The sequence below is a fragment of the Bipolaris sorokiniana genome, assembly GCF_000338995.1.
Source record: "Bipolaris sorokiniana ND90Pr unplaced genomic scaffold COCSAscaffold_17, whole genome shotgun sequence".
Classification (NCBI taxonomy): domain Eukaryota; kingdom Fungi; phylum Ascomycota; class Dothideomycetes; order Pleosporales; family Pleosporaceae; genus Bipolaris; species Bipolaris sorokiniana.
In genome coordinates, this window is record NW_006911911.1 from 577,276 (window position 1) to 590,880 (window position 13,605).

At 52.4% G+C, this 13,605-nt stretch overlaps 7 protein-coding genes across 7 annotated transcripts; 4 read left to right on the plus strand and 3 right to left on the minus strand.

Moving 5' to 3' along the window:
• Positions 1-89: 89 nt before the first annotated feature.
• COCSADRAFT_101748 (uncharacterized protein) lies at positions 90-686 on the minus strand (the record flags this gene model as incomplete). The annotated part of the gene is made up of 1 exon (XM_007706880.1): positions 90-686. The coding sequence occupies one exon, from the start codon at positions 684-686 to the stop codon at positions 90-92; it is 597 nt and encodes a 198-aa protein (XP_007705070.1).
• Positions 687-998: 312 nt separating this feature from the next.
• On the plus strand, positions 999-1,617 carry COCSADRAFT_30796 (uncharacterized protein; the record flags this gene model as incomplete). Its single annotated transcript, XM_007706632.1, has 2 exons — positions 999-1,206; positions 1,238-1,617. The coding sequence occupies 2 exons, from the start codon at positions 999-1,001 to the stop codon at positions 1,615-1,617; spliced, it is 588 nt and encodes a 195-aa protein (XP_007704822.1).
• A 730-nt stretch (positions 1,618-2,347) lies between these two features.
• On the plus strand, positions 2,348-4,312 carry COCSADRAFT_152992 (uncharacterized protein). The gene is made up of 2 exons (XM_007706881.1): positions 2,348-3,160; positions 3,210-4,312. Exons 1-2 carry the CDS (start codon positions 2,558-2,560, stop codon positions 4,032-4,034), a joined length of 1,428 nt encoding a protein of 475 aa, XP_007705071.1. The 5' UTR covers positions 2,348-2,557; the 3' UTR covers positions 4,035-4,312.
• On the plus strand, positions 4,298-5,699 carry COCSADRAFT_41204 (uncharacterized protein). Its single transcript, XM_007706689.1, has one exon. The coding sequence runs from the start codon at positions 4,644-4,646 to the stop codon at positions 5,580-5,582; it is 939 nt and encodes a 312-aa protein (XP_007704879.1). The 5' UTR covers positions 4,298-4,643; the 3' UTR covers positions 5,583-5,699.
• On the minus strand, positions 5,679-7,892 carry COCSADRAFT_203750 (uncharacterized protein). Its single transcript, XM_007706882.1, has 3 exons — positions 7,594-7,892; positions 7,239-7,537; positions 5,679-7,189 (listed from the first exon to the last, which is right to left on the minus strand). The coding sequence occupies exons 1-3, from the start codon at positions 7,665-7,667 to the stop codon at positions 6,075-6,077; spliced, it is 1,488 nt and encodes a 495-aa protein (XP_007705072.1). The 5' UTR covers positions 7,668-7,892; the 3' UTR covers positions 5,679-6,074.
• A 134-nt stretch (positions 7,893-8,026) lies between these two features.
• Positions 8,027-9,603, plus strand: COCSADRAFT_41206 (uncharacterized protein). The gene is made up of 3 exons (XM_007706690.1): positions 8,027-8,509; positions 8,645-9,170; positions 9,268-9,603. Exons 1-3 carry the CDS (start codon positions 8,151-8,153, stop codon positions 9,424-9,426), a joined length of 1,044 nt encoding a protein of 347 aa, XP_007704880.1. The 5' UTR covers positions 8,027-8,150; the 3' UTR covers positions 9,427-9,603.
• Positions 9,604-10,035: 432 nt separating this feature from the next.
• COCSADRAFT_101648 (uncharacterized protein) lies at positions 10,036-13,362 on the minus strand (the record flags this gene model as incomplete). Its single annotated transcript, XM_007706883.1, has 1 exon — positions 10,036-13,362. One exon carries the CDS (start codon positions 13,360-13,362, stop codon positions 10,036-10,038), a length of 3,327 nt encoding a protein of 1,108 aa, XP_007705073.1.
• Positions 13,363-13,605: the final 243 nt, after the last annotated feature.

Here is a 13,605-nt window from a genome sequence, read left to right on the forward strand (position 1 = left end):
TGGGCAGGTCAGCCAGAGGGATGGATTGGGTAGCCGGGCAATGCAAGTTTCTTTTCTTTTCTTTTCTTTTCTTTTCTTTTCTACCGTGCTCAGTTTTGGCGAGGCTTGACTACGCCATCGTGCACTATGTAATAGACGACGGTGCTATCAGTGTCGACTGTCGCCAGCACCACACGCTTGGTTGTCCGCCACGGGTTGGCCGGGCTTGCCGTGTCTGTTGTATCCGTCTCGTGTGGCGGGATGATGGCAATGGCATCAAATACGCTGGCCAGCCTGCGCAATGTCCACTGCTCCTTGAGCCTGGTGGGCAGGATCCATTCACGCTCGGGGTCGGCCTTGACCTCAAGAGCAGCAGGCTCACCGGGTGCGCGAGCCTTTCGCTCGCGGTCGGCCTTCTTGAGCAGCTCGACCTGCTCGTCGGGGTGGACGTAGAGGCGGCGGGGCGGGAGGCCAGAGACGAGAGGACGGGACAGAGGGTCGTTTGTGATGGGCGAGTGCGTGTGAAGGCACAGGGCAGTCCAGTAGTGCTGGTGCTGGAGATTGTGCATGATCTGGCGGGCGAGCGAAATCTCATTGGGAAGGTGCGTCGTGGCAGCGTCTTGCGGCGACGACGCTGATACGAACGTTTGTAGCGGGGCCGGCGCAACGGCCACTCTCATGGCGCATTGCACAACAGACATCGTCATGTCCGGGCCTGGGCGCCGCTGCGAAGTCGAGGATAATTGGCAGTCCACGGCGTCGCAGGGTGTGCAGGCTACTGGGGTGACGAGGAAGCTACGCGGTTGCGGAAGGAGCGAAGATCTCGACTGCCTCCCCACCACTCACGAGAGCATCCCGCCGTCGTCCATCGCCGTGGCATTCACCTAGGCAGCGACAGACGCGCCCTTCTTATACCCCCCACTGCCGCTGCCGCTACCGCTGCATCATGCACATCACCCTTTTCCTGTAGACGTAGCCAGACAACTTCCACTGCATCATACTTCGAGATAGTCGCTGCCATGCTCGCATCTACCTCCATCTCCACCTCAACCGTCCTGCTGCTTCTGGCTAGCGTCGCCGTCGCACAAGACGCCTCCACGACGTCGCCCTCTGCTAGCCCTACGCCGACCAGCGAGGGCGTCTTCACTATCCAGACATCGGTCCCGGCTGAGGACCCATGGGCCTGCTTCGAAGAATGCTTTATGGAGCCTTGCCCGCCCTCGCCATGTAAGTACCTTGAACCTGACTAAGTACTTAGTATGCATGCATGTTTACCAGTACCACGCACTGACTCGACCAGGCTCCAGTACACCTAATGCCAGCTTTGGCACCCCCGTCCCCTTCCCCCAGCCCATCTCAGAATCCATCGCCTCCATCATCACTGACCCTTCTCTCTCCACCGTCACTGGCGTCATGTCCATTCCTGCCGGCGAGACCCCCATTTCTACTGGCGCCTCCGAAACCTCCACGGGCGGCTCTTCGTCGCAGACAGGTAGCTCTTCGTCGCAGACAGGCAACACGAGAAGCCCCACTAGCTCTGGACTGCCCGCAGCAACGGGCAACGCCGTGGCACTCAATGCTAACGCCTATCTTGCTCCGCTTGCGGCAGCTGTTGCCGGTGCTTTCGCACTGATCTGAGCAAGCAGTATGGGAGCATAATAGGGCCGAGTCACAATTGCGCATTTTTCCTTTACATTCGTATTAGCAACGGTTTAGTGTCGCTCACCGGAAAACCACTCTAAGCCAACAACAAGATTGTGATTCTGAGGTCGAGGCAATCATCCACGTTGCAGCCAAGTTCAACCTAACTTCCAACGGCTGCTGTTCTGCCTTCCAAGTACTTGCTTCTGTGACTGTGGGCAGTGGTGGGGTTAGACTAAACACTTTGTACGTGCCACTGTCGCACACGAGAAACGATTCACGGTATATATAAAATGACATCAAATGAAGCTTCATGTTCACACAATATGTCCATGTTCGAGTGTACTCCATCATGTCTTGTAGCGAATTTTCTCTGCCTGATACCCTCACCGCCAAATCAAGCTCCACAATCACATAGGAGAGATTGTCTTCATGCGACAAGTCGAGTTCAGGGGCTGCGCAACGCCGAATTGCTGATAACTGATGGTTGCGTATGGTGAACAACAGACAAACACAACGACAACACAGAAGTGGTTACGATTGTGGCGGAGTGGCTGTACGCGTCCTTCCACTGCAGGATGCGTCTAGCGTGTGGCTCAAATGCTGCAGGGAGGTGGATCTGGGGTTCGACAGCGCAGGAGCCGCCTCCGAAGCAGTCTAGCCCCTCCATCACCCCGTCGTCTATAATGTCCGCGCCAAAGTATAAGGGTGCCATGGCGCCCGATAACAAAATGCCAGTTATCCCTCCCAACAGATTCGACACTACACGTCATACACCGCCGTAGGGGACAAGCCAGCAAAAGCAAGGATCCCGCCAAGGCAACGCGGCATTGCACTATCCATCATCAACCACCTTGGCTGGCACATTGAGCCGTAAGGGGATATTCACAAACTGTACATAACCAAGGACGTGGACCAACCACCTTCTCTCTTGCACATGGCGTCCTCTAACAGCAACATTCCCACGCCGGTGCCATTCCCACAGCCCCCAGGTATCAGCAACCAGGTCACGTCCAATTCTGTCCCAGAGTCATCTACCACCAATGGCCGCGACAGATCCTCAACAAATGCCTCGACCGTCTCGAGTAGACTGCGAAGCGCCACTGGCAAGCTAATGGAAGCAAACCCTCCACCAGGCATGTGGGCAGCAACTGGCACCACTGCAGCCAGAGCACCCTCTCTTTCAGACATTAGGACAGGCTCCTTTGGTTCCGACGGCTGGAATGAACATGCGCAACGCAGTAGAGCAGGGTCCCGAGCTAGTCGGCGTGCGTCAGGATCGCGAACATCTACGACTGTAACAGCAACATCGGAGCAGCCAGAGCCCTCGCACACTGCGACACGCAAGAGTTCATCGAACAATGTGTTGGGCACCCAGTCTTTTCCAGCTTTGGTCGAAGAAGATACACGTCAAGTAGCAGAACATGACATTCAACATAACGCTGTACCTGACGCACCGTCAAAGCACAGTTCCGACACAGCAACCGAGTACGTTGATGGCGACAGGCCACAACAGCCCAAGAGAACGTCTTCAGGCCGGGTACGCCAATTGTCTCATTCCTCTTTGCCATTGTACTAACAACACACAGTATACAAATGGTTATATTCCGCCACCGAAACTTCCATGGAAACAAACCCTTGCCATCAGTCTCAAGAGCTTCTGGAAATGGTTCCTCACCCCTGCAGGCTTCCTCATCACACTGTACTGTCTCAATATTGTTGCATGGGGTGGCATGTTGTTCCTCCTTCTTTGCAACGCCGCACCGGCCATGTGCAAGCCTACCTGTGACGATATCAATTCACCACGGCGCGTTTGGATGGAGATTGATTCGCAGATCCTCAATGCACTCTTCTGCGTTACAGGTTTTGGTCTGGCTCCATGGCGCTTCCGCGACCTGTACTGGTGGGCTTGGTGGAGGATTGGTGGATCAAAGCGCACTGAGACGGGCATTCGACGACTAGCCGGCATACATCGAGGGTGGTTTAGACTTCCTGGCTCCGAACAGTTACCAGATGACGCCGATGCAACTTGCGTCGACCCTCAGAACCCTGCTGTACCCATCCCCGTCAAGGCGATCCCAGAGCCACCCCCGACAGCAATGCGCGCCCCGCCGACTAAGAGCTGGACCATGGACGTTGTTGTCTGGTTCAATGTTTGGAACACATTATTTCAGATATGCCTGTGCTTCTACATGTGGCACTATGACCGTATACAGAGGCCATCATGGGCCACGGGACTATTTGTCGCACTAGCCTGTGGCGTGTCTGGTGCTGCTGGCTACATCATGTGGCAGGAGGGCAACAAGGTTAAGAAAATCGAGGGTGTGCCCATGCGTAAGGACTATGGACCTACAGATGCAGAAGCATCTTTAAGCGTACCATTGGTCAGAACAGGTGTGGCGACAAAATCCTGATGTTAATGCCGAGCTTTCTGCGTGGCGCAAGCAGCGCGGATGAGGCTGCTCATTGGGGGCGGAAGTCTGCATTGTGTTCTTGGCGTGCAGCACAGCCCGCGGCTCGCCTCGTCTGGTATTATAAAGTCATCTTCAAAGGCATTCATAGTTTGCAGACAGTGTACTTATTAACACCAGTACATAGTCGCCCACCTACAGAAAAGCTCGCTGAGTGACAACATGTTCATGGAAATCATTACGTCAGTCAAAAGTCTTCCATTTGCAGCAAAAGGAAGCACCCGGATGGTTCTTCCAGGCCTGTCATTCTTCCACTGACGGGCTGGCCGAGTTCTCCGAAGATACCGATATGCGTACTAAGCAGATTTGAAACTAGACTTGTTGATCAGAGTGACGTCGCTAAAGCATACTAAGCAATGACTGGTGACAGATGCACGAGACCTTCAGGGTTTGCTTGGTATATATAACTTGGCTAAGGCCTTCCAAGACGCCAGGCGTCTGTTGGATTTCCTACAGTTTTTCGAGTACGGTTTATATTTTCTTTTACCCACCTTACGACAGGATCGACCGTAATAATAAAACCTACGATTTACTGGGAGGACGTTACAGAAAATGGCAGCGCAAGACTACTATCTAGGCACACAATGCGTCCATGAACTTCCAGGAAGTCACCCACCAAATGCATACCAGTCGCATTCATCAAAACCACCGCTATACCAGCAACCACCAGCATCACCGTACATGAACACGCCGCCTCCATCATACTCTGCGCATCCTCATCTACCACCACCGAAACAGCATAATGGCTACACACCCCACCAACCATATCCCGAAAAACCATCGCAACAACAAGCAATGATGGCACCCTACCCCCAAACACCACCACCAGGCGGCTACTTCGCCTCACCACCACCAATCCCACAACCGCAACCGCAACTCCAACGCCAACACAGCAGCTACCTTGGCGCCCACCTCCAACCCTACAGAAGCCACTCCCAACCCGCCCGCGTCCGCTTCGAAGACCAAGAATCAGACCGCAGCACAAGCCTAGGCTCAATATCCGACTCCGACTCTCCCCCACCGCCTAGCCGCCATCACCACCACCACTATCATCACCACTACGCACAGCCTACCCAGCGCCATATCACCACCCAACATTCGCGGCCCCGAGACCGCACTTGCGACTCCGATCACAGCGACCGCAACCGCGACCGCTCCTCCTCGCGCCACCACCACCACAACCACTCCCGGCGGCACAAACCATCCAAATCCCACTCTTACAAGTCGCACGAAGAGTCGCATAAAACGCGCGATACGTTTCTCGGGGCTGGCGCGGGCACGATAATTGGGGATGTCATCTTTCCCGGTCTAGGTACGGCCGCGGGGCTGGTGTTGGGAGGGTATGGGGGGCGCAAGTATGCGCTTGAGAAGCGGAGGGGGGACGAGGGGAGTGATGGGGAAAAGGGGAGTAGTAGTAGGTGGAAGAAGAGGGGGCAGGAGGGGTGGGATGAGAAGTGTAGGATGGGTAGGAAGGGGGCGGCTGTAGGATAGGCTTTACTTTTCTTCAAGATGGAAAGGGGTGTTTTGAGGCTGCTGGTTCAGCTTACGATTACGATCATGATCATGACATGTACAATATTTTACTGTGTTCAAAATGTTCGATACGCCAATAGTGCGTTTTTTGTAGATTTGAAAAATATATCTTTATTCAAATCTTTTCAAAAATTACATGAGATGTATGTCTTCAACCGAGCTTGCGCGGTAGCATTCCATCATGCGTGTCTAAACGTAAAAAAGATTACAAGTAATAAAGGTAAAAAGTGTGAAAACAGTAACTTTTCACGGGTGGATGGATGCACGTCTTCAACTGCAAGTGAAGCAGTAGCGCTACATCCCAGGTGGATGCACGTCTTCGACCGCAGTAAAGCGGTAGCGCTACATCCAAATGTCATCATTCCAAGTGAATGCACGTCTTCAACCGCAAGGGAAACGGTAGCGCTACATCCTGTATCTCATTATCCCGCTCAGTGGAATGAACATCGCTTAGTAGATACCGGGGATGATCCTCCAGGGAACAAGCACCACATAGCGATCCCAATCCTTTCCGTACTTCTTCTTGCACTTTTCCTCATCACGACGTTCGCGATGGATGAGCAGGATGGCAAAGTAGACCATGAAGAAGTAGGTGAAGATCATGCCCCATCCCTTGGCCTCGCCAGGTACAACGTACTTTCCGTAGCTGTTCTTGAAAAAGTAGGCGTCGGTCTGGGCAGCGGTGACGGGGTCCTGAGCCGCATTCTTGATGACATATCCGGATACGGCAGTGGGTAGGACATAGGACCAACTCATGAACCAGTCGCCAAGGTAGTTAATGTGGCGGGCCATGCCCCACCAGCCACTGACGAGGAGCTTGGAGCCGGCGGCTGTCTCGATGTACTTGAGGTGCTTGACGCGGGGGTCTTCGGGGTTGGTCCTGAAGCGGTTCTTCTCGTTGTTGACGGCGCGGAAAATGTAGTAACCAATACCCTGTACGGCCAATACACCGGCTACACCGCTCAGGCCGAGTTCGACGGGGTAGACGGAGAGATAGCGGGTCTGGAGGGAATAGGTAAAGGGAACCCAGACAAGGTCGCCAAATGACAGCATCATGCCGAAACCATCAGCAATGAGGTCAATGGTAGTGAGAATGGCGGGCTCCATATATAAGGCATCAAAGGTGTAGACAGTTTGCGCAACGGTGACTAGGATGATAGAGTCGGTGACGCGGCCAAAGTTGCGGTATTGTTGCACGATAAAGGCAAGGTCCATGATGACCCATCCCAGCATTCCAGGGCGCAGTTCGCACCATGCCTTGATGTCAACTTCGCCAAAGATGGGCAGGTTGATACGTGGGTTCAGTTCGCGTCCGATGAACCAGTCGTACAGCATGTTGCCAGTGTGGCCGCCGGCTGCAAGCTCCCGCATGGAGGGATCCTTAGGGTGCTTGACGCTGAAAGAAGCAACATAGACGTAGATGGCCAGCAAGTAGGAGATGAGGATATTGCTGGTGACAATGCCAATGTAGTTGTCGTGAATAAAAGTCCAGACCGGAAAGTCGACACCTTGGGAGATAGTTCCAGCGCCGAGGACCGTAATGATGAAGAGAGCAGAGTAGAAGGCTGGTTCGTAATTAGCATAGTAGACTGTGGTCACGTGAACATGACTTACCATTGAACCTGTACTTGAGCCTACCACCGGACCTGAGCTCCGTGCCCTCACACTCTTCACCTGGGAGGAAACGATACAGGACCAAGCTCAGGAAGTAGTATCCAAGGGTACCAAGGAGAGCCTGTGTGTTGAGCAGACCCGAGAAGCCGGTCCATCCGACCTCCTTCTTTAGCTGTTCAAGGCTAAAGCTCTCAGGGTGGAGGAGCACAGGTGCCGGGCATCCAGAAATATCATTGCACAAAAATGTGAAGACGTAGACTAGAACGGGAAGACCAAAGGAGATGAGGAAGGCTCCAGGACTGCCAATGCGGTTAGCGTGATTATGGACAGGGTCTTCAAGCAAGATGGAACGTACGGTCCGAGAAACTCATAGCCATGGGGCTCCTCGACGAGCTTCTTGATGCCCTTGTCGGCGGTTGCTTTTGCCATTATCCCAGCTGTCGAATTGTATCCTCTGGCTCTTTCAATGCTGTTGATGGCGCAAACAAACAAACAAACAAACAAACGTAAGCAAAGGAAAAGGGGTCCGTCGCGTTCTGTATCACAACAACAAACAATCCCAGGCTCTTTTCTAGTGGATGATTGACGCGCCACCTGGTGAATAGACGAGGGGGGACACAGGGTCTCCTTATGTAGTTGAGTGCAGGACTACACAAATCAGTCGATGGGAGAGGAGGTCGGAAGCTTCGCAGCCGTAATGACGCGCACAGGCTGGTCTTGGCGGCACTAACTGCACCCAGCCCCAGCCGGAGTGCCAGGGATGCTGCGGGTGCAAGCCACTACGACATGGGGTGGCAGGTCCGAAAGCCAACGTGTTGTAAAGGACGAGACGTGTAGGCGATCAGTCCATCACAGTCTTCATCGTCACCATCGAGTATCGCCGGATTGTGCTGTGCGTCCACCAACGCCGTCATGATACATATACTTCACGTCCTGGTGCTCATAGCAGCATCGGCGTTACCCTTTGCAGCCGCCGCCTCGGACAAGCCGCTCAAGCCATGTACCGTCATCTCGCCCACCACCGAGCGCTTCTTCGACCTGAACCCTATGCGCCGTCTGGCTCCCTCGGAGTCTGATGGCAAGAAGAACAGTAAGAAGGAGGGCGATGAAGGCAGCTGGCATGCCAGAGGCTACGACTACGGCGCAAACTTCACCATCAACTTCTGCGGGCCCGTCGTAGAAGAGCTCGACGAAGTCCAGGACCTCGACAAGGCCCTCTGGCGCAACGTCAGCGCGTTCTACGAAAAGGGCAGCAAGCAATGGGCCATTGGGTAAGTTCTACTGCCCGCCAATGATGATACCATCAAAGATAGACGATAAGGACAATTGTTATATGCGCACCCTTCCCTAAGGCGGAAACGTAACAAACTTGGAGTCGCAATGCTGACTGAACACCTCCCCCACAGTCTCGAGAGTTCGGAACCCATATTCCGCGGTCGCAAACTCATCCTCAACTATACGGGCGGCTCGCTGTGCCCCTCCTCGCCCTCAAAGTCTAAGCGCGCGCTCGAGCCAGTCGCCCTCGACTCGCGCGAAATCATCGACGGCGACGACGACGATGATGACAAGGGCAAGGGCAAGGACAAAGACAAAGGCAAAGATGGAAAGAAAAAGACGCAAGAACGCCGCAAGACAACCGTGATCTCGCTCCTCTGCGACTCGGATCCCCTAGCCAAAACCTCCGTGTCCTTTGTCGCCGCAGTAGACGACTGCGCATACTTCTTCGAAGGCCGCTCGTCCTTTGCCTGCGGCGGCGTACATCAGGAAGCGCAGGCGCTGAGTCCCGGCGGCGTCTTCGGTGTCATGGTCATGATTGCCGTGCTCGTCTATCTCGCTGGTGGCTGCGTCTACCAACGCACCGTTATGCACCAGCGCGGATGGCGCCAACTGCCCAATTATGCCATGTGGGCTGGTATCTGGCGCTTCTTCACGGTGAGTCCACTCCGGTGCTTTCGGAAGGGCGGTCGTATCGCTGTTTGATGTAGTTTAATGTTCCTTTGGCCTCTTGGAGTGCTGACGTTGAGAAAAGGACATGTTTGTCATCTTGACTTCTTCCTGCGCTCGCTTTATGCCTGCTCGTCGCGGATACAGTCGCGTTTCCCTGGGTCAGGACAATACGCGTAGAGGCCGACGCAATGAGGATGAGGATAGGCTCATAGATAACTTGGATGAGGAGTGGGATGATTAGACAGTCCCTGTGTACAGATATTGAGCATGGCATCATGATACGGCGTTTATGGGTTTGGTTTACAAAGTAGCACTTCGCCTTAGAGCGTATCAGTCTCGGGCGTAGAGTGGGTTGTTTGGATATGTAGTGTGCGTTAGCAATTCATCACATCACGTCACTCAGCACATGTCGTTCTCCCAAAGAACCACAATCTTGTATCTCATGTATTGAGTGGGTGCCTGGCGTTGCTATCTCGACATGCTAGATACATGCAGTGGGCAAAGCGTATCGTGCGCCTGGGAAACATCAATGCACCCTGCGGATAAACTTGCCCGTGTTTTCCATCAAGATTAGGAGCCGAAAGGTTCGCATCTCCACCATTTGCCCAAACAGTACTCCACAAGACTGGCTGACGCTACTAACTAAATAGTAACGATGCTCCAACCTGCAAAGTTCCGTGAGGAAATCTTCAGGAACATCGGTCGACAACCTGTCAAGAAAGCCAAGGGGGATTATCGTGAAGTGTCATGACCTGTCATTGTCGTCGTAAAGAAAAAGAAAAAAGTGAAGAAACCCCCCCCCCCCCCCCGCGCTCAGATGAACGATGCAAGTAGATGTGAGTATACTGACCTACTCATCATCATCCATGTCATCCTCGACATATGCCTGGTTGTATGACCTGAACTTCTCCCACAAGGTTCCAGGGACATTGTTGGTTTCTTCATCTGCCTCTTCAGAAGATTCTTGTCCCGAATCATCCATACCACCATGCTCCTCTGTACCATCGTGAGCCGGCTCTTTGCTCTGGGCATTCGTAGGTACCTTTGGATAGACTGAGCTGAGATCTCCATTAGCAATGGGCTCGAACTGCGCATCTATACCTCTCAAGATCTGACGAGTCGCTGACTTCATCTCATGCTCTTCCTTAGACAGCACTCGAGTAGGATGGTTACCAAGCGCATGTGTGTAGTCCCTATTCACGTTGCCAAAGATCTCGTAGGCTTTGGCTTCCATCCGTTCCTGCAGCGTTTTGGACATGGCTTCGAGATGCTCGTCCACTTTCTGAACCGCTTTACGAAACATGGTATGTCGAGCAACTACAACATGGCTTATCATATGTTCCTTCATCCGCTTGAACGACCCCGGACCATTCTGTGCGGCGCATATGTTATATGCATCACGCATCATGTCCACAATGCAAGGTGTAAAGTCGCGGTTAGCTTCGCGTCCGATTTCCTTCATCCCATCGACAAGATCAACACCATATGCCTTGAAACCATCTTTGTAAATTGGGAGTCGTGTCTTCAAAATGGACAGGTTGGCAAGTCCAACCCCAGTGTATTGAGTACGCGCTTCAATGGCTTTATGGGCTTTGTTAAGGACTTTGTTGAGGTCATCGATGTGGCTGTTGAGTACTTCTGGGAGGCGTCTCTGGAAAGTGCGCTCCCAGCCCGTCGCGAGCCGCTTCATAATGGGTTCGACAAGATCCGAGTTGAAGTCCCGCTTCCCCGCTGCTGTAGAGTGGTAGACACCCGCACGGCGGACTACGGCTTTGTACGAACCCCATCTTAGACCTCCTTGGTCCTTCTGACCCCAGACGTCAGCTGTTGCAGGCGCAGCCTCGATAGCATCATTGACGAGTTCTGGGAACCTGTCGGAGATTTGAAGCTTCACCTCGGATCTCACTTGCTTCACACAAGCACGCACGCTGTCATCGAAGCCCGTTTTCAGTTCTTCCATCCTTCGCTCTAGAAACTTCAGGTGCTGTTGTTTATCTTTTTCAGTTAACTTCAAGTCAGGGCTGCTCCCTGACGTCCACAACCTGAAAGTGATCAACAGTTGAAGGAAACCCGTTAGGAAGGTTCGGCTAGTCTGGATTCGGCCAGCCTCAGTGAGCTTCCGGCAATGAATCTGGAGCTGCGGGATTTCAGTCTCTTCTACACTTGTGAAACCGTGTACATTATCGTCTTTCTGCATGCGTCCACACATCTTTTGATATGCTCTGCTGCTGACGCAGAAGACGGGCAAGGACTTCGCGACTTGCTCATAATCACGCATCTCTTCATCAGGGTCAAAGCTGTCCTCGTCTGCTTCAGCAGCATTCTCTTGGTCAATTTCCCTGATACCTGCAGCAAAATCTTGCCGAATAGCAGACTTGGAGTAGAGATTGCGTCCAGCAATGCAGATCCGGCTCATTTCTGCTCTGATCTTGCCCTTCTCGGTTTGCAACTTTCTGACTTGAGGTCTCAAGTCATCAATCGCATGTTGTATCTTAGCGCTTTCCTGTCGAGCATTCTTCTTGGTCTCCCTTAGTTCCTTGAGCTTGTTTCTGATGTCCAACTCAGACAGTACCACTCGCTCAATCTGAAACTGAACTTCATCATCGGAGTCGAAGATTTCGTCATCAGAGCCGGAAACTTCATCGTTAGAGTTCTCTTGTAACGCCTGTCTCTTCAATGGTTCTTTATCTAAGCTGGTATTTTTGCGCTTCTTGGGCTGAGTGATAGGTGCGTACACTAGCTCTCCGTCTTGCACTCGCTCATAAAGTGTCTCCCAGGTCTCAATTTCCTCGGCTAGGTTTTCTATCGCAAGTTTGTATACTTGTTGCGATTCTTTGAGTTCTTTAATGCTGCACTGAACTTGATCGATCTGTTCGTCGTAACTCCCACTTTGCTGTTCGAGTTCTGCGACTTCTCTATTCAAGTCAAGACTATCAATCGCTTCAGTGATGGAAATATCGTCTGTTTTTGAGCAAATGAATGTTACGCTGGAAAAGCCACCATCATACTTCAACTGGCGCTTGAAGGAGTCTCCAAGAAGAGTTTTGGCAGCTTTGTCGTCTACAGCGCGGTTGATCGGAGCAACAATCCACAGGCCTGTGCATTGCTTCATGTAGCCCTGAGCTACAGCAGCTCTAGCAGCATTACTGTCGTGAACGCCTGGCAGGTCCACAATGACGGCGCCCGTTGATAGCGCTGAGCTCTTGGTGTATATTTTGACGACTTTGATCAAGGGCCAGTACTCCATCTCAGGTGGCGAGGTCTTCGACTTACTCTTGCTTTTATCCTTTTTAGACACCTTTTCTTTACTGTCGACATACTTTTGGAGCTCGACATAGAAACTGCCTGGATGGCTCATGTGTATCTGTTTGGTGGTTCCGAGAACGCTCCTAACGGAGTTCTTCGACATAAGAGTAGGTACAGTGCTCTCGTGCAATGCGTCCTTTAGCACAGATGGATACACAGCGTGAAACTTTGCCCATGCAACACCAGCATCAGAATTTGGGTCCTGAGCTTCGCGAGATAGTGTGCCGTTCTCGGACGAAAATTCTTGCATGAGCACTGAGAGCTCCTTTTCCCAATCTTCGGGACTGATGAACTCAATCTCCGCACGATACTTGGAAGAAGCTTCGTCACTGTTATTCCAAGATATCTCAGTAACAACAGCGGTGCAAGCCCGCATGCAGTTGGTAGGGACGAGACGCTCTTCATTAAGCATCGCGTTGATTACACTGCTCTTTCCAGCTCCTGTGTTGCCTACCACACCTATGACAGTGCGCTTTCGCTGAGCTTGTGGAATCAGTGTTGTTATAGTCTCCGTCCAGGAAGCCACCTCTACGTTGAGCCTAGATGTAACGCAATTGACAAAGGTTTGTTTAAAGCTTTCGAGGATTTGCATCGCTCGAACTGCGCCAGCTTCGAGGATTTGGGGATCTTGCAGTTCGATGATGCGTCGAATATTTCGGTCGAGATGGGCAAGGTCTTGTTCGTTACCCTCGCCCAGAGATGACTGGGAGACGTTGTTGGAGTCGAAGCTTGTAGCCTCTCTCATTGATGTGTCCTCTGGCGGTAAACTCAGCGAGGGTGAAGCCGGTCTTTCGTGTTTAATGCTGACTCGTTTTACGTCTTGCACAAGGCCATTAGTGGAAGCACTGAGTGCTATAGAGAGAACAAACATACCATTGCGAAGTTCGTTAGGCAGAGTCGCACCGATGCCTTGCTCTTTTCCATTTTCTGCATTCATGCTTGACTGCATCGGATCGGTAGTCATGGAAGCGGCTATCCACTGTTGATGTACTTGATGTTGACGAGTTTGGCAGAGCAGTGGACATTAGAAGGCTAAAATATCATCTGGGCACTGCAATGAAAGTGAATGTGAGTTTATCCGCTAGTAATTGGGGCAAACGCTCAGCAAACACAA

Coding starts and splice junctions, on each gene's coding strand:
- COCSADRAFT_41206 (XM_007706690.1), top strand. CDS start 8,151: ATGATACATATACTTCACGTCCTGGTGCTCATAGCAGCATCGGCGTTA. Junction 8,510..8,644: donor AGCAAGCAATGGGCCATTGG/GTAAGTTCTACT, acceptor CCTCCCCCACAG/TCTCGAGAGTTCGGAACCCA. Junction 9,171..9,267: donor GTATCTGGCGCTTCTTCACG/GTGAGTCCACTC, acceptor CGTTGAGAAAAG/GACATGTTTGTCATCTTGAC.
- COCSADRAFT_41204 (XM_007706689.1), top strand. CDS start 4,644: ATGGCAGCGCAAGACTACTATCTAGGCACACAATGCGTCCATGAACTT.
- COCSADRAFT_152992 (XM_007706881.1), top strand. CDS start 2,558: ATGGCGTCCTCTAACAGCAACATTCCCACGCCGGTGCCATTCCCACAG. Junction 3,161..3,209: donor AGAGAACGTCTTCAGGCCGG/GTACGCCAATTG, acceptor AACAACACACAG/TATACAAATGGTTATATTCC.
- COCSADRAFT_203750 (XM_007706882.1), bottom strand. CDS start 7,667: ATGGCAAAAGCAACCGCCGACAAGGGCATCAAGAAGCTCGTCGAGGAG. Junction 7,538..7,593: donor GGCTATGAGTTTCTCGGACC/GTACGTTCCATC, acceptor CCGCATTGGCAG/TCCTGGAGCCTTCCTCATCT. Junction 7,190..7,238: donor GCTCAAGTACAGGTTCAATG/GTAAGTCATGTT, acceptor ATTACGAACCAG/CCTTCTACTCTGCTCTCTTC.